The 22,654-nt window shown below is 37.2% G+C and overlaps 1 protein-coding gene across 4 annotated transcripts in view; it reads left to right on the top strand.

Annotated features, from left to right (window-relative positions):
* The first annotated feature begins 3,061 nt into the window (after nt 1-3,061).
* chd2 (chromodomain helicase DNA binding protein 2) overlaps nt 3,062-22,654 on the top strand; it is a 52,427-nt gene continuing 32,834 nt past the window's right edge. For 2 of the 4 annotated variants that reach the window (XM_057835888.1, XM_057835886.1), the window contains exons 1-13: nt 3,062-3,512; nt 4,825-4,890; nt 5,007-5,071; nt 8,148-8,194; nt 9,435-11,247; nt 14,357-14,588; nt 14,699-14,785; nt 15,034-15,095; nt 15,381-15,488; nt 19,114-19,296; nt 19,427-19,566; nt 21,350-21,575; nt 21,665-21,765. In XM_057835888.1, coding sequence (XP_057691871.1) covers nt 11,189-11,247; nt 14,357-14,588; nt 14,699-14,785; nt 15,034-15,095; nt 15,381-15,488; nt 19,114-19,296; nt 19,427-19,566; nt 21,350-21,575; nt 21,665-21,765 — 1,198 coding nt within the window. In that variant the 5' untranslated portion in view covers nt 3,062-3,512; nt 4,825-4,890; nt 5,007-5,071; nt 8,148-8,194; nt 9,435-11,188. The remainder of the gene's footprint in view (nt 3,513-4,824; nt 4,891-5,006; nt 5,072-8,147; nt 8,195-9,434; nt 11,248-14,356; nt 14,589-14,698; nt 14,786-15,033; nt 15,096-15,380; nt 15,489-19,113; nt 19,297-19,426; nt 19,567-21,349; nt 21,576-21,664; nt 21,766-22,654) is intronic. The other 2 variants (XM_057835887.1, XM_057835890.1) reach the window with 2 other exon arrangements.

The raw sequence follows: 22,654 nt of genomic DNA, 5'->3' as shown, positions 1-22,654 counted from the left end.
CCTCCCTCCAGAAACTGGGTCGCAGGGCAGTGTTCCAGCAGCATGACAATGACCCCAAACACACCTCCAAAATCACCACTGCTTTACTGAAGAGGCTGAGGGTGAAGGTCATGGACTGGCCAAGCATGTCTCCCAGGGCTGAAAGTGGGCCAAAACGGTCAGGAACGCAGTTCCGGTGTAAGATTCAGGGCCAGAACGCAGTTCCGGTATAAGATTCAGGGCCAGAATGCTGTTCTGGTACACAGTGCTTTGATTCTGAAAATATGACAGCAACTGTCAAAACGCTATGTACAAAAAGAAGGAAAAAAAACATGCTAAGCTGCCACACATGCATTTCAGCTCCAAGAAGAAAACAATCTAACAACATCAGATTTACATACACAAGTGTTAACAACAAGCATAATAAAGTGCTTGTGTAGCATAATCCGTTTCCACCAATATTTATTATTGATTTTATTCCACGGACGGCATGGAGGTTTCCCCAGCTGCTGCAGTTATCTGAGTCTGACGATGATGAGTCACGTCAATGTGCGAATGCAAGCAGCAAAGCAAAACACCTGGACTCATTTATCCGTTCAATTGGCTGACATACTGACATGTGATCAGCAGGGATGGTTAGCTCTGATTGGTTCAAATCTGCATGTTTTCTGTAACAGCAAAAAAAAAAAAAAAAAAACGTTGAATTGATGCGACAAAAAAGGGCAATGCAACATAAAATGGATCAAATTTTTAAGAGCAACGAAAGAGTTGAGGAGGCTTATTTATCATATTTAGTTTTCATTTACTCTGATGGGGAGGTTCAGAACATCTTAGCTGTCAATGTGCACTTTGGACTTATATTTGTTTATTAATGTTAGGCTACTTATTCATTTCCTTATGATTTAAAAAAAAAAAGTCAATGTTTGTGCAATCTTCAAAATATATTCCATTTCACTCTGCATAAATATAAGTCATATGTACTTATTTTTTCTAAATGTATGCTACTTATATCTTTATTATTATAAAAAGTAAATGTTTACATTAACTTCAATTTTAATAAATATCCTATGTTCTTAAGTAGTTAAAATTGAGATTTGGCATTTAGTATGTGAGGAAATGAGGGAGAATAAAAATTAGGAGATGGAGGTTGGGATTATTGCTGTTTTTGTTAACTTTTATTTTGCAAGTCATTGAAAAAATACAATTTTGAATGAAAAATCAGTTTTTGTATGTGTTGTAGAAATAACTGCTAAAACAGTTTTCTTTGCATTTCACTATTTTCTGAGGTTTGACTCCCCCCAAAATAAAATAAAATAAATGAACAAATTTTTTCGCTTCGTGGCGACCTTCACGTTGGGGGTTCCGGCAAGAAATTCTAGTTACATTCACCCCTGATGTCTCCAGACTTGAACCCAATAGAACATCTTTGGGGGATCCTCAAGCGGAAGGTGGAGGTGCTCAAAGTCTCAAATATCTGGTAACTCCGCAACGTCGTCATGGAGGAGTGGAAGATCAACTTTCACTAAGGGGTGTACTCGCTTTTGTTGCCAGGGGTTTAGATATTAATGGCTATATTTTACATTATTTTGAGGGGAAAATGAATTAATTCTATTATATAAGCTGCTCACAGACTACTTTTCATTGTGTCAAAGTGTCATTTTGTCAGTGTTGTCCCATGAAAAGATATACTTAAATATCTGCAAAAATGCAAGGAGTGTACTCACTTTTGTGATACACTAACTAACTATGAATATGTTTGTGCTATCGTTACCTAGTTGTATTTCCGGTTGACACCATGTGGGGGCCTGATAACCAAGGAAAGAGGTGAGCGGTGGGGGGGTGTTTCTTGGAGATAGGGGATTGGGATGCTATGTGGTCTAGAACCCAGTATTTGTGTGAATCCCTTGTGAGTGTGAGTATGTTGGCATCCTATTCTATGCTGTCTCATCGCTAATCCTGACACCAAGGTTAAGTAAACAGTTTCATTTTGTGTCAAGTTCAAAAATAGATCCTTAGGTAGACATTGTAAAATTACCCAAAAATAAGGAGAGAAGACACTCAGTTTTCTTGGCCAAGGAGAGCGAAAGAGTGACTAGTGAAAGTCACCAAAATTGATCTAAAGAAAAAATCCTCCTTGGTACATTTATTTAGGGGTTTGTCCTAATACAAAATGGGTGCCGCCCTGAGGGAGGGGGGAGCAAGCTGGAGACACCCATGTGATTTTGATTGGATATGTGTGTGCATATAGGTGGAACTAAGTGAGTACACGTGTGTAAGCAAAGGCTCACGTAAACAATCATGTAAACAGTCAAAATGACCCAGACACTTCAGTTATGCAACGCTGCGGCCATGGAAGATGTCCTCGGATGGAAAATTGTCCTCGAAGGTCTAGACGAAAGTCCAGACGCCAGGTGCTGATGCGGCCATGAAGCAAGGCAGTTGTCATCCCGACCCTCTTTTACTCTTCGTAACACTTAAGCATTATACTACAACCTGGTATAGCAAGCAATAATCATTTACTGGTTATATTAATAAGAAAAATATGGCAATATGTATTATTTATGGTATATATGAGCACAAGCAAATATTCAATCAATCAATCAAGCAAATATTTAATCAATCAAACCTCGATAATTACCTCAACATTTTGTGAATGGGTCATATGTCAAAAAACAACCAAAGATTTCACATTTATAAATATATATGTACGTATGTTCATATTGACAACTTTCACTAAAGAAGTAAGGGGTGTACTCACTTATATTGCCAGGGGTTTAGATATTAATGGCAATATTTTAAGTTATTTTGAGGGGAAAATAAATTAACTCTTTAAGCTGCATACAGACTACTTTTCAGTGTGTCAAAGTGTCATTTTGTTAGTGTTGTCCCATGAAAAGATATACTTAATTAAATATCTGCAGAAATGCGAGGGGTGTACTCACTATTGTGATACACTGTATTTGTGAGAAATGTAGCCCTGACCCCCGCTCAATAATCTGTTTGGTTTTATAATGTCCTGTTCGCAGCAAAACGTGTACATGCAGGTTATGCTGTTATATTATCCCTACCAATGTTGAGAGCCAACCTACGCCCTGGTCTCAAACTATGGCGCCATTTTAAATCAACGCTTTAGTTAAAACTCTTCTCGCCCTTCACTGCCCAAATGTTTGTGTTTTGTTTAAAATCTACCGTGTTTTATAGAAATGTAAAGAGGACAACGTGTGTTAATAATGGGTTTTGCAGCGTCAGGAAACGAATAGACGACGAATTCGGTAGAACTTGTCAGCCATTGCGAGGTAGGAGAGGAAGTGGATGTTCGCTTACGTTGCGAGGCAAAAAGTGGGCTGAGCCGTCGAAGGATATGAGCTCGTCGGGAGGCGGAGAGGAAGAACACACGCCACAGAGAAGCCGAGCGGGCAACACGAAGAGGAGAACGCGCCCGAGCCATGCAGACCAAACGGCCACCAAAACGACCAAAATGGCCAGAAATGACCGCACCAAACGACGGTGGATAGTCACAGCCGAGGATGTTGGTAAGAAAAAACCTAAGAATTACACGTTAAAAGGCGGGAAGGCGCGTCGACATGGGGTACGAGGCAATATGGTGGAAAAGAACAAGCTACCAGACGCAGTGTTGTAAAAAATGGCCATGGTGTGCTGGGGGGAATAAAGACAACGATTTATTCGACGAAATTTGCTAGATAATGTGTGTTTTTGAGTGGGAAATGACTTATTTGCTTGCCCTACATCGACTTTACATGGAAGATATTTGAAGAAGAGTCTTTTTGCCGATGTTTCTTGTCGTCTTTGTGCCTACGCATTTAAAAATGGCTTTGTCCTTGAAAGGACAAATGCCCTTTGTGGTTATTGTCGAATAAATGCATTTCATGAGGCAAATGTTTCGTGTTTAAAACATGTACAATTGCTTTGTGACAACCCCAATGTGGATTTTTGTTGTTTTGATGATTTTCCTTTATTTGTTCATTTTTAAGTGTTTTCGTCGAATTGCAAATTGTTTAAAATCTCATAATGAGGTGTTTTTCCAGCATGTAATCTAATGCACAGTCGATGAAAGTGCATTGGAAAATTTTATTTCAAAGTCTTATATTATTTAATACATTTTGATTGGTAAACTAATCGCAAAAAATAATTTAAAAAAAATCTAAAGTAAGATTTGCAACAGTAGAGTCACTGAATATTCTCAAAATGTATTGAAACTGATATATTCAGCACATGAAGCCCTTACATGTTAAAATACTTAGTATATCTGGAAATACAAAATAGGGTGTTGGCTTTTAACCCTTTAAGGGAATGGCTGGAGATTTAATTTCTATTTTTCCCATCCATTTTGCATCTCCTTTTTACATTAATCATGCAAAAAACGTTTCAAAGTTATTTTAAGTGAACATGAACTCACATTTATATAGTTTACTGGAAATATATGACTAAAATGGGAATAAATACAATGTATTCTTAAAACTGCCATCTTGTGGACGAGACTTGGTTAGGATATAGTAGCAGACAAGTAATACTTGACAAAATACTTAACCATATTTAAATGACCAACTATATGTAGTTGAATATAAAGAAGTAGTCTACAATTGAAGAAACAAAATGTCCTCGCTCAGCTATTCCCTATGGGATCCTACTGTAGAGATCAAATATAATAAGCCCCCTAGAGATAGTAAGAATTTTCTCACAAAACAAACATGTTACCATGTAACTGGACTAATTTAAACTAAATTACACAACATTTTGGGAATATTATTGTAAATCGTAATGATATGAAATACATATCAGAGAAATGAGAATACATATAAAATTGCATACTTTTGTGTTTTGAAGGCATTCAACTTGGCGGATAACGCAATCCGTCATCGAAGGACCAGCTCGTCTGACCCAAAGAAAATGGTAGGTTGTGGTCCTTTTCCATGTCAAAGGTCCGAATTTGCTGTTACTTACACTTCGCCACTAGGGCGAGCTATTGCCTTGTTTCATCTCGTAATTCGGAACCTTTTGTATTTAAGGGTTGACGTCGGGCTACGAAGGCATTATGGATGAATTCGGACGATTTTCTCTCCTAACTAGAACGGTAAGTGTTTTTCGAACATTGAAAACTTATCTTGAAAATCTTCGTTTCTGATCGAGAAGACAGAAATTTTAAATTACGCTAATGCAGATTATTATTTTTAGCTGATGTACATTTTAGCAACTTTGATGTTGCATGTTTAATGTAACATCGCCTATGCAACATTTTAATTTTGAAAGCAATAAGCTCAGTAGTCCATCTTAATGTTTTGTGTTGTATAGTTCTAGAAACTGATACCTACAGTAATTGAGTCATCCCTCATTTTCCGATTTATATTTTTTGGCTAGCTAGCTAATATGCTAAACATTTTTTGGTTATTCCAAATATATTGTTAGTGTTTCATAAAATTACATTAAATTTACCTGATGGCCATTTCATCGAAATCATACCATACTTTTAAAACAATCCTCGGACAAATAAAATTTTGGTAGATGCCAAGTATCCTAGCTTTAGTAGAAGTTTGCAGTTGAAAGTAAGGTTCTTTGCCAAAATCTTTTGGCATAAAGTTGAGCATTGATTTGAGCCAAATTTGTCTCCCTTAAACGACACAATGCACACTTTTAACATTCCCGATCATGGTGGAAAGAAATAATTTAAAAAAAAAAAAAAAAAAAAAATGCGTTGCCAAAACTGACAGAAAAAAAAAATGTAACACAAACAACCATAATTACTGATATGGCCCGGGCCAAGCATCCATCAAGCCAGTGGTATGGTTTCCACTTCGGATTGGATGGAATACTTTCAACAGCCACATATTTAACATACACCAACATCATAGTGCAATCTGGAGATAAATTCAACCAAGAAGATGGAATTACAAATGACCCTTGGAATATTCTTTCATTGTCATTGGCAACCAGAAGAGTCCATTTGAGATTGATTCAAAGCCTTGGAAAATTACCCGGTCTTAAAACTTGCCAAAAGGCACACTTGGGTGACTTTGCGCCCTGATTCTCACTGATGGCCAACCAGCTATTCAAACTGAGTAGTTGCTATCATGAGCCACATTTTAAGAATCTTTTCTGATACTTCTTCAGATTCATCTGGATTATGTCTTTCAATCTCTGCATGTTCATGACTTGAACTTGGATTCCCGAAGTCCTATATCTGGACTTGAGTGGAGTACTTTGACTTCAGACTTTCTCTTTGTCCTAATGTGAAATTTTAGGGACATGCACAATGTACACGGACGTTTACACAATCCATCAAGTCACCTTTTCGGCTTTATCCCCTTAGGAGTTCCTACAGGGAAACAGTCGAATAGCATGATAGATTTGACACACAAGACTTTGCGCTGGATGTCCCTCCAGGCGCAACCAACTAGCAGGTATCAAAACCGGGCGTCATCAATGGTAACAGCCCGGGTACCCATTATCATTACTGTATGGAATAGATATGGCACACAAGATTTTACACTGGATGTCCTTCCTGGGGCAACGCACTAGCAGGGTTCAAACCCCGGCTTTATCAGTGGTAACAACCTGGGTACCCATTATCACTCTTGTATGGAATAGATTTGGCACACAAGATTTTACACTTGATGCCCTTCTTAGTGCAACCAACTAGCAGGTATCAAACCTGGGTTTCATCAGTGGTAACAGCCCAGGTACCCATTATCACTACTGTATGGAATAGATATGGCGCATTAGATTTTACACTGGATGTCCTTCCTGGCGCAACACACTAGCAGGGTTCAAACCTGGGCTTTATCAGTTGTAACAGCCTGGGTACCCATTATCACTATTGTATGGAATAGATTTGGCACACAAGATTTTACACTAGATGACCTTCTTAGTGCAGCCAACTAGCAGGTATCAAACCTGGGTTTCATCAGTTGTAACAGCCCAGATACCCATTATCACTATTGTATGGAATAGATATGGCACACAAGATTTTACACTGGATGTCCTTCATGGGACAACCCACTAGCAGGGTTCAAACCCGGGCTTTATCTGTGGTGACAGCCCGGGTACCCATTATCACTATTATATGGAATAGATTTGGCACACAAGATTTTACACTGGATGCCCTTCTTCGTGCAACCAACTAGCAGGTATCAAACCTGGGCTTCATCAATTGTAACAGCCCAGGTACCCATTATCACTATTGTATGGACTATATATGGCACACAAGATTTTACACTGGATGTCCTTCGTGGGGCAACCCACTAGAAGGGTTCAAACCCGGGCTTTATCAGTGGTAACAGCCTGGGTACCCATTATCACTATTGTATGGAATAGATTTGGCGCACTAGATTTTACACTGGATGTTCTTCTTGGTGCAACCAACTAGCAGGTATCAAACCTGGGCTTCATCATTGGTAACAGCCCAGCTACCCATTATCACTATTGTATGGAATGGATATGGACAAGATTTTACACAGGATGTCCTTCCTGGGTCAACCCACTAGCAGGTATCCAACCCGGGCTTTATCAGTAGTAACAGCCTGGGTACCCATTATCACTGTTGTATGGAATAGATTTGGCACACACGATTTTACACCGGATGTCCTTCCTACCACAACCCACTAGTGGGTATCAAACCCGGGCCTCATCAGTGGTAACAGCCTGGGTACCCAGTGTCACAATTGCATGGAAAAATACCTTTATAAGCGCATTTATGCATTGTAACCTTGACCTCTAGTGGGGAGCAGAATTTTGCCGGTGACAAAAAAAAAAAAAAAAAAAAAAATATATATATATATATATATATATATATATATTTTTTTTTAATCAGCAAATTTTCAGGTCTGAAAAGCGCGAGTAATTAATAATGGGTCAACAAAGTGCTATGTTGATCCCAGTAATGATAGTGATCCCTTGCGCATGTATGCAGTTATTTTTGGACACAAGGATGGCCATTCCCCAAATTTTCTTTGCCCTTCGCCCATGTAAATCTTGAAACTACAATCTGTCGTTTTAAATAACTGATTCAGTTATTCAGTTAAAAGTTTAAGTAAACACTGACTTAACAATGAAATAAACTAAAGGCTTCCATGCCTGGCACATGAAGTAGTAATTTTATAGTGGGATATTTTAGTTTTGGATATCACTCATGTTTGTCCTCCTCTCTTTCACAGAAGAGGCATGAGGATTGACAAATTGGGATCAGTTTGAAGACAGCTCTGTAAGTTCCTTTCAGGTCTTTGACTTAAAAGCGCCATTCTTTTAAATGGCCTTTACATTTGCTGAATACATTTACTTTCTAATCACTTGCAAGAGACCTATTTGTCACATAAAATGCTACGATGAATCTGTTTCACGAATGCTTCAGTTTAGACTATGTTCAATACATTGCGTCTTTCTCGCATTCTATTTCATGCTGTTTAAATAAGGGGGTGGAGCCACACATGTTGACTACAGTTGATTAGATTGACTACAGAATGGGCCATGTACTTCATGGTTTGCAAATTAAAAATAAAACAACCATTTCGAGGATTTACTGGTAATGCTGGGTTTCATTTTTTTTGTTTATACAGTTGACCCACAGCGCTGTACTTTTAAGGGTTCATTTTTGGTATATTGGTGATTTCTACCATGTATCAAAGTTATGTTATGATGTCGCATGTATCTGACATCACTACTACAATCCCACCAATAGACTTCACAGTAGAAATGAATGCTTGATCAGGGTTTACTTTCTCCAAACCCCATAACAAGGCAAATGGAACCATACCACTGAGTGAAAGTCGGGTTTTTCTACGGACGAAAATGGCATTAGCTACTTTTGTTGTTTTTGTTTTTTAACATTCCTGGCTCTTTTATCGCTAACTTTAATACTAATTCAACAGAGTGAGGGGAAAAAAAGTTCGTTCAGCATTTCATTTTCAGATATTTATTAATAGTGTCTCTTCAGTCACTTCCGTTAGTTTATATCAAGAAGGCCCACTACTCAACCTGGATACATCAACAAACCTAAACAGCATAAGTCAATTTGGAATGCTAACTGATCACAATTATACGTCAAGTTTTTTGAACCACCAAATGGCATGAAATAGTCAAACATTTTAATCCAACTAAAACGCAGGTTTTAGTCTTCTGTCAAGAAGTTCTGATTAAATTAAAATGTCTTATAAAATATTACAAATATTTGAATTTATAATAAACTTAACTAACTTGGCCAAGATGCGTTGAAATTGAGAATCACTTTTGTTTTCTTTACCGTCATAAGTTACTATTGTCGCATAATAATGTAATGGCCTGGTTAGCATGACCTGTTAAACCCCTAGTGGTCAATTGTTGAATTGCTTTTACCAAATTGTTACAAACGATTGACCGCAATTAGTCTACTTAAGCTTCTGATTTTTGTCGATTATGGGACATGAGTGATAATTTGACATTGTTTCCTTCTTTTTTGTCCCATCAAGAACCCATTCACCTGGATTTCGCTGACAATGGAGCCAGCGTTAAAACGTGAAGATAGCGTTGTTTAAACGCGAAGATGGCATTTTTTTTGACAAGCTGAAACCTTTTTTTGATGGGATTTCCTATGGATTTTTGAAAATGTTTTAAAACATCGTAGACATCGGATGGCTGTGTCATGGACTTAAAATATTTTTTCACTGTTTTTGAGAATCACAAAACTTGGCAATTGTACGTTGTTGGTATTCATGCTGTTTTGAATAAAGTGTTATGTATTTTTTCTTTGACTTTGTTTCATGAGAATTGTTATTTTGCCGTTTTCATTAAATTCCGGAGTTTCATATTTGTATTACAGTTGGCTACGATTTTAAATTAACTTGATAATTAAGATCGGTCGATGTACTTACAAGGCAAATGTAATTACGAAATATTGGTAACACCTCTTAAGTCACTTCTGTTTCTAATAATCATGTTTTGTATTGGGTATTTTTTGTCATTATTCCTTATGTTTACTCAATTATGTCAATAAAAGTTTTAAAATGGTGACTCTGACATGACATTTAATGAGATGAAATGGTCTCCTAAAGCTTTCTAAAATGGCTTCTGGTTGTTCTTCTTCCTGCTCAAGCAGGAAGTGATGCAATTGCTGCAGAAGGGGAGAGAAAAAAATTATTTCCACTCGTTATTCTTTGTCCATTTAAGTGATACTACCACTTACACTTTAAGGTTGTTTTTTTTCTTTTAAATTGTGATGAACATAATTCCACGTTTCCCTAAACGAAAAGTTAAAGATGAAGGGGAGGGACTTAAACATCACCTGAGTGTTGGCTAAATGAAAATAACGTCAATCAAAGGCTTTCAGAGCTAGGAAGGAGCTCTAGATGGCGGATGATCCTTAGGAAGGCTGCTATGGACTGTCGTCATTCTGTTTTTCTTGCCCCCTGTGTCGACTGAGGCGACGTCCTGCTCCGTTCTAGTGATGCCTCCGGTTATACGCTCGACGTTTTGACCGCTTTGGTGCCGTTTCGCCGAGCTTTTTGGGTGGTTTTTCCGCGTTGAAGGTCTGTCGGGCTGTGGGCAGTGCTTGTCGTTGTTTTCCATGCAGAGCTCCGGCAGCCATGGCGCGCCTCCATTTTTAGTGTGCTGCTGCTCGCCTCTTGTCTCGCTCAGGCTTGACAGCTGAGCAGGTTCTGGGAGGCCTAAAATGTATTTAAAATGGCATTTTTTTGTATTTCATTAAAATAACTTGCTTTTCCCTGCCGCTTCTGTTAATTTGACATTTTAGTTCATTTTGCAACCGCGGCGAATCGAAACGAAATAGTTGAATGCATTAGCTGCTACCTTGTTAAGATTGCTATGTTTGCATGGTTTGTTTGATTAATCCAACATTGTTTCAATGTTTAACTTTATTTTTTGGTGGTCATTCTGATGACGCAGTTAAAATTAATTGACGTGAATCGGCCCACATTGAAATGGATAGCCGAGCATATGTAGGCTAATGGAATAGCACATGTCCGTAGGAAGTATATTTCGTGTATATAATGTATATATATTAAATATAATGATCAAACATTCGTATTTAATTCCACTTTCTCCTCTCGCGTCGCACCGGGGATTTAAACTGTCTGTCGAGGGGCGAAGACAATCTTGAGGGACTTGTGTGCTACTTCACGTCTCCTGGCTGGAACTTTTTGACACGAATACCAGGAGACAAGATAATTTCCCAAAGGATATAAACGCACAAAAATATTCTTCCACGATGAAGAACAGAAACAAAAAACAAGGGGATGAAGGATCGGCACAAAGTAATGCATCCAGGTATGGAAACAATGCTGATTATTACTTAATTATATAGATATAATTGAAAAATGCTCTTTAACGTGTACATGACTTGTTTACCCTGTTAAGCATGGTTGATCACCTGTCTCAGCGTGTGTGTGTGTGTATGTATTTGCATATGCGTGCTTTAGTCACTGACGAAATGCACGATCGTCACCAATGACCTTGCTATTGTTTAATAGCCACACCCTGATTTTCATTGCATTTGTTACACTATACGTACTAGTGAGTTTACGAGGCTGGAAGGGACATCATTACTCTAGAAATGAATTGGCACCTAACTATCCCCCAATTGAATGCATTGCTTGTAATATGTACTTGTTTAAAAATGTTTTACTTTGTTTTGTCAGTGTTAAACAACCAGAGCATATATTTTACTTGCTGCTGCATTGCACCAATTTTTAATGATATTAGCAGCTACAAACTAAGATTTAGTTGAAAGCAAGGAAAGTCGTGATAAGTTCATTTAAATAAACCTATTAAATCATTCTACACAAAAGTGAATTTGAATCTCGTCACTAAATGTGAAAACTTTTAAAATCTTTAACTCGTCTTCCATTTTTGTTAGAGGTACTTCAATGAATGCAGTTTAACTTGTGTTTATTATAAAATGCCAGTTTACATATTGTCCTACATGAACGAATTGATTCAGTTGTTAATCTCTCTGTAACATTAGTTTGATATTTATGAGCGTTTATTTGCCATGTTTTTGCTTTTAAACATTACTTGCATATCAGCTAACTACTTTGATTTTTTTTTTTTTTTTAATTATGACTATACATTGATATAACGTCCAAGAATTGTCAATTTCCTTTTAGCAAGGCAACTTTGTATACGGACTTCTCTTGTAACGTTTTACTCACATTTTAACATTATTTAGACATCATATTCGAATGTTCGACCCATCCCCCAACTTTGCTCAAAAAACAGCACGGCTTTAGCGTGTCGGTTAACATTTAATTACGTAAAGGTAAATTGAGGTGTTGTGTAATATCCTTGCTAATGCAACTCGCATTTACTAATGACGTACATTTTACATAAACTACGGAATTTCTTTGAGCACACGAACAGTCTACTCTCACTTGTATGCATTCGTGGCAGCCATTTTAGTTTGGTTTGCTTAGTAAAGTATTAGAGCCTTTTTGTCACTAGTTAAACCTCCTTTCTTGACACATAAACATTGTGGGAGCGCGGCAGGTAAAGATAAATTCGCTGACAGGAAGCTTACGAAATGAGTAACCCCTGTTTAGTTAAATATTGTTTAAAATCTAATGGCCCGAGCTCTCCCTGCTGTTTGTCCACTTCATTGGAAAAATGTGTGACTCGTTAACCGGAAGTGTTCATTGCTTGGGCGGGCTGAACCTAGGAACTCACGATTGGTTGGAATATTACCCAGCAACGCTTTGACCAATAGGAATTGTAGATTTCGTATATTGTCCCGCCCTCAGGGGAAGTAGCTTTATCCTTCCGTGTTAGGTCATCATCAGAAGTCCTCGACTATTTATATCTTGCTGTTGCAACCATTAATATTACTTTTTTAATAGCCGTCATGACATTTTTTATTTTTACTGCTTAAAAACAGTTTCTGCAGTTGCGACGCTAATAGTCTAGTTTTGTTTGTTGCGGAATGATGCCCTCATGTGTTGAGAAGCAGAATGACAGAACAGAAAAATGTGGAAGGTTGTGTTTCTGCGCGACAAACGACACTCTTTAGCCTTATCAGAGACAATGGTCGCTATACAAAAGTTAGCACTTAAGACCTTTATACGGCAAGTAACTATTTTTGTTTATTTAAATAAAATGAAATATGAGAAATTAGTGTTCGTTTTAATATAAACCATTATTGTAGTTTAAAATTGAAATACATTTATTAATTAATACAACGTTAATGAAAACAAAGTTGATTTATTTATTTTTTTGTTCATCGTATGTAACTCATTGCAAGGTATTTTTCAGGCAATAGATGTCCAATTTATTGAAGCCGTGAAGAGTGGCTGTGAATACTCATGTTTAAGTACCATTGACAGCGCTAGACGGCCAATCCATTTTGACTGGGAATGAACATTTATTCATCCCTCTCAGTCAAAATAGATTGGACAACTAGTGCTGTCAATGGCAGCCAATGATATAAATGAGTAAGGGTTAAAAACAATCGTAATACAAAGCTTTCAAGTCAGAAAAATTCCTAAAATCATGAGTACTAGTTATGATTGTGTTTGGCTTTTAGATATAATCACAGATTACATATGCAGCTGTACCTCTAAAAAGGTATAAAATATGTATTCATTTTTGGAAACTTGCTCCACTTTGTTTGCTGCCATGTTGCTAGTGCAAGGAAAGATACTGTATCAGTGTTGATGTGCTTTTAGCTACTGAAAACACATCAAGAAATCAAAGAAAATAATTTTGAAAAAGAAATTCAGATTAATCAATAAACTTATCTATGGCTGCAGCTATCAAATATTTTAGTATTCGATTAATCGATGGACTAGTTAGTTCGAATAATCGGATAAGTAAAATGAAAAATTAAAATACAAGAGCTCAGCCTCAAACGGTACAATTTTTTTTTTTTTTAATGCGGATCTATGTACAACAAAAGGCTAACTTACATATAAAAACTCCGCTAGCTTAAATGCTATAAAATGCTAGTTTTTTTTTAACAATGCTCTTAACAAATGCTTCAGATACATATTCTCTCAAAAAACGGCTAAATATACCTATAAACTAAATTATGAATGCATTAAAAAAAACATTAGCTCAAACAAAAACTTAGCTTATGTTGGTTTTAACAGGGAGCAGTTGGATTCAGGCATGTGAAAAGAGGCAGTCCAGAGGGCAGTGTATCTGCCCTAATCCATAAAACTAAATGCAAACACTTCCAAAGTTAACCATTACAACGCCACTTTGATTAAACAAATACTCAAAGCAACAAAATTTAATTCGAATATTTTTTTCAAATCGAATACTCGAGTTAATCGATTAATCGTTGCAGCACGAAACTTATCACGCTTATTTCAACACACATCATCACATGCAGAAGATATAGCTGTGAAAATATAATTCAAAAGGGGCCGTGTTCTTACCACAGCAATTCAGCGTCGGAAGAATCCAACCGCTCCGCGTCCGAGTCGGGGAGTCAGTCCGAGAGCGAACACGGCAGTGAGAGGCAACCTTCCCGCCGCTCTGAGTCCAACAGCTCGTCGGGATCCGAGAGTCACTCAGGCAGTGGAAGCGAGTCTGCCGAGTCCAAGAGGCAAGGTAGCGGCGATCTCAAAGACAAGCCAGTTAAGAAGAAGGAACGTCTAGCTGATGTCAAGAAGGTAAAGAAGTAACATTAGAATTCGTCTTTTAATATTATAAGGGGAAATAAATAATGAGCTTTAAATATACTCAATTTTCAAGATGTTGCTTGTCGTTATTTTTGCTTCAGATGTGGGAGGAACATCCAGACGTATATGGAGTCAGAAGGTCAAATCGCAGTAGACAAGAACCATCTCGACTGAATATCGGCGCTGGGGTAAAGCAAAATTTTCGGCTGAGTAAAACCAGACAAAAAATGTGCTTTCATTCAGCTTCATTTAGCTGTTGCATAACACCCTGCAACTCTCGTTCTTACTCGACTGGTTAAATAGGCCCCCTGAGATGCCATTTTGGTTTCCTCATTTTCAGTTTCAGCCAAGAATATTCATATCACTGATTTTTTTGTTTTGTTTTTGTAGTTGTCAGGCCTGGTGCTTAAAAAGCTGTATTGATGTTTTTTTACAGGGAAGCAGTGACTCAGAAAGTGAAAGTCCCAAAAGAAAAAGCTCTCGAGTAAAGAAGAAGGAGTGAGTATTTGGTCGTTAGCATCTTCTAATATCATTTAATTCACAATATCATTTATATTTTCAGTTCATGTTTTCATTGATATGATTTATTCTCATTTGGAGCTGGGTGTCTGTTGGCCAAGTTAGATTCTAGTCAGCCAGGTGTTGATATTATCTCTATTTTGATTGCTCCATATAGTGATCAAATTGTGTTAATCCCACACAAGGACAAACTTGCAATTGGTAACAGTAAAACAACAGTAATGCGCCGTGTGGGTGAACTTGTGGCATCTTTTTGTTGTAAAGTATCTGGAATGATGATGACTCAAATGATGACGAGGAGGAAGCTTCCAGCAGTACAGACAGTGAGCAGGAAGAGAAAAAAGTTAGATCCAGACGACTTCCTGCTAGAAGGTAAGAGCTTAGCAAGGCCTGGCCGTCAGACAGCTACCCGCTGGACAACTTCATTCCATTTTATTTGTCTGTTGCATGATTGAGTTACACCTTTATAGAGGACTTATTTAACACATTGGCTGTCATTGACGGCTCATTCACCCCTCTCAGTCAAAATGGATTGGACGTCTAGCGCCGTCAATGGCACTGCAGTATGAGCATTCGCAGCCAGTCCTCCCAGTTTGAATGAATATGATGATGTCCCTTGTCAATTGCAGTTAAATACTATGAAATTGTATCCATAGTTAAAAAAAACTTTTCAACAAGTTTAATTAGGGGCCATAACCAGTATGTTTCTGTTTTTATTCATATTATTTTTTAGTTTGTTTTAATTAACATTGTATCAGTTTAAAGTTAAATGTATGTAATATATATAATGATTAAAAATGAAAAAAAAAAAAAAATACTATAATTGAGACCTGGCATCCACATAGGGATGATTCTCATGAAAGCTATGCATTATGATAATGAAGGATATTTACCAAAACTATTGTAAAATAGCAGAATGCCATGATGTCAGTATTAAGCCTGTCGCAATATGCAATAATTCCATTTATCACACGGTAAATAAAAATGAAGGCGATAATTTTTCCGCTGCGATTTATCGCCTTGCGTGCACCTACGTGCGGCCGACGTGGTGTTAAAAGTTTGGCTTCCTTGTTACCAACTACGCAAAATGCATTTTTGTTCTGGGTCCAGCAAAAAATAGCACCGGAGCCAATTTGTTCCCATTATACATACATTATACATTCAACGTATACCGGCCGCGTCAGTGCTCCGGATTGACTGCGGACCATCTCAGGCGTGTCGGAGCCCGCCGGATGGTTTAGGCTATTTTTTAGTTTAGTGCAGTTTAAGTTTGTTGCAGGTGGAGAAAAAAAAGAAAAGGTGACGGTTACCATTGAAATGAAGATGTGAATGATAGCAAAATATAAGCATGGTGTGTGCATCCATGAACTGGGTCGACAATAGGGCCGTAGAATGCCGATCTCGGTCGGCGGTCCTCCTCCGTTCACCAGTCTTTATAAGTTAAGGTGACAGTTCTTATTGTGGTAACATTGCCAAAGAAATCGCCAGCTTCGTCAGGTTTCTAATCATTTATTCCATCAACTCGCTGAGTGTCCACTGCTTTTGACGCCAGGATTGAAACAGAAAGTAAAATAGCGCTCTCCTGCTCTCCGTCAGCCCCGCGGTGCGTTCAGGTACAGCAAAAATAGTCCGCCACATTAAAAGCCGATTCGTTACATTATTACAGGTACTGTACTGTATTATTGTTATTATTGCTATTAATATATCTTTGTTATTCTGATTTGTATTCATATTTTATTTGTTTTGCTCTTTGTAATTGCTATTTGCAATAGTAACAGCAGTATTTATTAAGGATGTAGTGTGGATTTTTGGTCTGTGGAACGAATTATTGGAATTATAATGTATTCTTATGGGGAAAATCCTGCTCGACATACGACCATTTCGATTTACAAACAAGCTCCTGGAACGAATTAACTTCGTATGTAGAGGTACCACTGTATTACACATGGAACGCCATAGCAGAAGCTATGAGGGGAAAAGTTTTAATTTGCCTAGATGCTTAAATTATTAAGTGGAATTTTTTTTTTCTTAAAAACACATTTTATTTCTTCTGTGTTTCTGTGCAGTATTAATGTTGTTGTCTTTTACTTAAAAGAGGCATGGTCTATTGTTTTTAGTTGTGATTTCTTAAGTATTTTTGAATTTAAGAGTAAACATTTATTGCTTTTAAATGGGTGTAAGTGGTCTATTATTATATACTGTATTCTCACAGTGCTATTGTACTTTTTTTTTTAATTGGAGGGGATGCAATAATATCGCATATCGCAATAATTCATGAAATAAATTATCGCACACTAAAATTAGTTATCGTGGAAGCCCTAGTCAGTATTCACATATTTAAGAGAACTTCGCTGACACACTGCTGTAGTTTTATATGATTGTAAATGTAATGTAATTTTGAGTTGTCAAATATATATGTTTATGCATTTATAAATGTTTTTAAGATGTGGACCCCAGTCAAAATAGCCATTTTAAAAGCAATGGCTAATGGGATCCCAAAAAATTAGCAATAGACTCAGTAATTTTTTTTCATAAACAGTTTGAGGTCCCTCGTATTGTATTTGCAGTAAAATATCCAATTGATTAATTTCTAAGAACATGTAATACACATGGTAACGATCACCTCTGGTGGGGAAGTAGTCATATGTAAACATAACAACTTTTAACAATTTCAAAGCTTACCTATCTTTTTTTTCTTGCCTTTTTTGAAGTGCATTATGAGAATAACTTCATTAAAAAATGATTATGATAGGACCATAAATGCAGTGCAAAGTAATGAAAGCTGCATGCTTCAACACTAGATTTAGCTAAAATATTTTTATACAAAATAAGCAACCACTATAATTGATCATAATCTGCCAAATGATACATTTTTAAACAAATTTATATTTTTTAGTGAAAATGATGCTGTATTGGAGTGAAAACATCAAACTTTCATAGACGGATTACATTACGCATTTACAACTCCAAAATTAGTTAAACATAAAATAATATTTTGACAACTAATAGACATAACCATCTTTCAGCTAAATATGAACCATTTTAGGTTTTCATGACTACAGTATATCCCTAAAATCTTCAAAGACAAAGTTTAGGTTAGCTTCATGAAAATCACATACAGTGGGGAGAACAAGTATTTGAGACACTGCCATGTGGATCATGTAGCCCACACACTTGTATACAAAATGCTATATGACCCAAAATGTGATGTCCATCTATGTCGATGCCAGGTCTTTATGGGCTACTTTTAAAAAAAAATTATTATTAAAAATAGTCACTTGCCTATATAAAGGATTAAAACAGAAGTGGGAACACAACAAAAAGCTATTAAACCATAAAAGAAAAATTCTTTGATTAGCAAATTTGTTTGCTTCTTGCTGATGACAATGGTATCTTGACATACAAGCTTCCCAATTGACAGGTCTTTGAAATACAAGCTGTTCTATTAGAAAAAATCAAATATATAAAATGCAATGCATTTGAAGTTCCTTTTTTGAAGTACTTTTTGTGTACTTTGGGCTTTGAATAGAATAGAATAGAATAGAATAGCCCTTAATTGTCATTATAAAATTGTAAAATGAAATTGTGGAGCATCTCCCTTTACAGTGCAGGATAAGATAAGTTAAAATCTCAAAAGTGACTTGCAGGTATAAAAGTATAAAATGTAATTATAAATATAAATGTGTATGATATAGTCTTATGTTCAGGCAGTGCAAATAATCAAAGTGAAGTAGCACATTGCCATGTTCACCAATCACCACTGTAGCATCTGTGGCTTTAAAAGGCGGGGCCTGGCATAAGGAGACTGAGTGTATGGTCACAGAGTGAATTAAACTCATAAGTCAAGGTACCACTGTATTTTTGACGAATTTAGTATGGACCTTAGAAGGAAGGATGTTACCCACTTCTGCTTTAAAGAAGATATTTGGTGAGGCCTCTCTAAAGTGGATCAACCTACCCCTTCTTCCCTTTTTTCCCTTCTTTTGTTCTTTTACAGACCTCAGACAAAATCCTCAAACAAAAAAATGTCCCAAAAAACGAGGAAATCAAGAAAACAGGAATCTTCTCCTGAGGACGAAGATGACGAGGAGGAGGAGGAGGATGATGACGATGATGAGGATGATGATGACGACACTCCGAAGAGACAAACTCGTCGGAGAGGGGCAACAAAAGTCAAAAGGTATTTAATAAGAAACAACAATCTGGCAAGTAAATAGAACCAAAAAAATCTGCAAATTTGTTTATGCCGACCCATAACTAACCAAGAAATAACAGTTCATCATATGCTATGTTGCCCACCCTTATTTTAGCTATAAAGAAGACCAACATGACTTTGAAACAGACTCTGACGATCTGATTGAGATGACAGGCGATGCGTGCGAGGAACAACAGGATGATGACAGCGAGACCATTGAGAAAGTCATGGACACCAGGATCGGCAAAAAAGGAGGTGATCGCAAGCGTGTTTCAAATAATTTCCAAATATGAGCCATTGCCTGTCCTACCTTTTTGTCAAACTTTCTATTAACCAGTGTTGTTTTTGGCAGCCCTTTTATGTTTTGTCTTACTCTTAGGCAAGGTTCATACTGCAGGTCTTAGTGCACAATTCTGATTTTTTTTTTTATATCTGTTTTTTGGCGTGCCCGTTCAGACTGCCTTTGTCCATTGAGCCCATTCAAGTATTGCACATGCGCACTAATTCGCAGTCCGCGCTGAGCAAAGTGATCTGCATGCGCAGAAGCATCAAAACAAATACGCACTGTGCGTGCATGATGTACAGACATAACCCTTACGTGTGTACTTCAGTTTGCCCCGACTCGGCCATGTAAAGCAATACTGAAATATTGCGCAGTTGGCGCAGGGTAAGAAATGGAGCATTATCAGGCTTATCCTTTTCTTCATTGTATTTTTTTTAATGACTGTGGTCCGGCCCGCCTCCTGCGCAGTAAAAGCCAAGTTCAAGCTAGGCGCTAACGCTAATAAAAAGTCACATTGCTGCCATCTTGCCTGCTGCTCTCGCTCTTTGCTGACGTAATTGCTGCATGAATTCCGATTTTGGAGCCTTGACAATTCAGACCGCCGCCACATTCTGGAAAAATTTGGCCCAGATTGGATTTAAACCACTTTCGAAAGTGAACCAGATCGGATTTGAAATGGTCCACTTTTATGCGACTTTTCCCGTTCAGACCATCAAGTTAAAGCCTCACTCGAGTCGGAAAAACACGCAAAAAATCTGATTTGTGCATTAACACCTGCGGTATGAACCTAGGCGTAGTCTTTAGAACAAGAATACGTATTATTCTTAGCCATATTTTTGTAATTTCAACATGTGTTCATCTTTGTCTAGTTTTTGTCGACGAAATCTAATCCAAATTTTGTCTCGTTTTAGTCGACAGTTAGTCAAAATGTTTCCGTCTGTAAAATTCAAAAGCTTTAGTCCAAAACTAAAGATCTCCAACAATTTCGAATGAGCATTGACAGACAAGCACATATTGTAGTGTCAACAAGGACAACGCCAACTTGGTGATGATAATACACACTCAGCAGGAAAAGCAGTACATTATTTTCAATTAAACCTTCCTAGATGCCACGAACTGTATGTTTAAAAAAAAAAATGAGTCTGACTTATGGAGGATGCTCGCTATGCTAAAGTTGACGCTAATGCTAATAAGAATGCTATGCTAATACGAGGAGTTACATTTAGTGTGAGATGATCACTCAACACAGACCTTTTAAAGGCAAAAGCAACCTTGTCTTCTTTCTTGCCATGATAAGAAAACAAATAATTACCATGTTTCAAAACATGCTAGATGGAGCACAGCCTCGCTTGAAACACATCCTAAACTCTGGTGAGAAGAGTTACGGAGAGGGGCAGCACATGAGTGACACGACCCAAACAATTTATGTATATAATATTGCTACATTACATTCTTTTAAGTGTTTGACCGTAAACACTGCAAGCTAACGTACTCCACGTACAATATGAAAATGCCATTCTGACTCACGCATTGTGAACATATGACAGAAACTGTTGCGTTTTCACCCCCATTTTCAGACGAAAACTGGCATTCGTCTCGTCTCCCAAGCCACGTTTTTGGCTCGTCACGTCATAGTCATGAAAAAAATTGTTGGTCGATGAAATATTTTCATTATCATCATTGTTAAAAAAAAACACTGCTATTAACATTCCCAGTTGAAGTTGGCTGATACACCTTTTTTGGGGGGGATCTTAGCCACAGGTGCTCCCACAACCATGTATGCAATGGAGGAGAACGGGGACCCTTGTGAAGGCTTTGACCCCAGTAATGACGAAGGGGAAACTCAGTATCTCGTTAAGTGGAAGGGCTGGTCTTACATCCACAACACATGGGAGAGCATGGACTCACTGATGCAGCAGAAGGTTAAGGGCTTGAAGAAGCTGGACAACTTCAAAAAGAAAAACGAAGAACTCAGCGCATGGTGATTTTTTTGTTTTTTTAAATCATAAACTAATCAAACAATGTAATACATATTTGGGAAAAAAACCCTAATAATTACAAATATTTCAGGTTGAATAAGGCATCTCCTGAGGATGTGGAGTTCCACAACTGCCAGATGGAGCTCATTGCAGACTTGAACAAGCAATTTCAGTTTGTGGAACGCGTCATTGGTAAGAGCTCACTCAGACACCGTAAACAAATTCCTACAGTTAATTTGGTAAACAAGGTGCACCAGACAAATTTAATAAAATGAGAAAAAGTACATATGTGAGCCGAATCTGAATACAAGCCACGGGTGTCCATGATATGTGTTGATGATTAAATAATATATGTTGCACTATGGTAATTTTAGTTTATCTTATGTATATTGTGTTTGGCTGTGTCTTACATTATATTGTTTAGGTGCTGTGTACTTTGCACTCCCTTACAATTTATGTATATAATATTGCTACATTACATTCTTTTAAATGTTTGACCATGGTTTTCTCTTGTAGATATACATTTTATCGATTCTCTTTTACATCATGGCAAGGGTAGTTCAGATGAAAACTAGTCTTCTGGCTTTTTTAACCATGTGTAATATGAAATTACATTGTCCCATTTCAAATGAATTAAACTGAGGTTAAACTAATATATCTTTATTAACCAGATTAACATCAACATGCCAAATTGTGTCCCCCTTTCAAATACAGTTAAGCTGCTTCACAGTCAGTAAAGCACTTCATTTTAAAAACCAGATCGCTACAATTAGGAAGAAGAAAAAATAAAAATCAATTTCACCTCGACTTGTTATGTGTAGGCATGTGCCGGTATGAGAATCTGACAGTATGATAACCTTTCGTCAAAATATCACGGTCTCACGGTATTGCAATTACAGCTCTAAAATGTATTACTTTGAGATATCTGGGTAAAAAAAAAAAAAAAAAAAACACCCTTTTTTCCTTTGGACAGGATTTTTATTTTTCAAAATACATTAGCAAATTGGAACATAGTATAATGTTAAGTTAAAATAAAATGAAAATAATTACAAAAAGTAACTGAAATATTCTAAATTAAAAT

This window comes from Corythoichthys intestinalis, chromosome 5, assembly GCF_030265065.1.
Source record: "Corythoichthys intestinalis isolate RoL2023-P3 chromosome 5, ASM3026506v1, whole genome shotgun sequence".
Classification (NCBI taxonomy): Eukaryota; Metazoa; Chordata; class Actinopteri; order Syngnathiformes; family Syngnathidae; genus Corythoichthys; species Corythoichthys intestinalis.
Note: the sequence above shows the minus strand (reverse complement) of the source record. Positions and strands in the feature narration are given on the sequence as shown.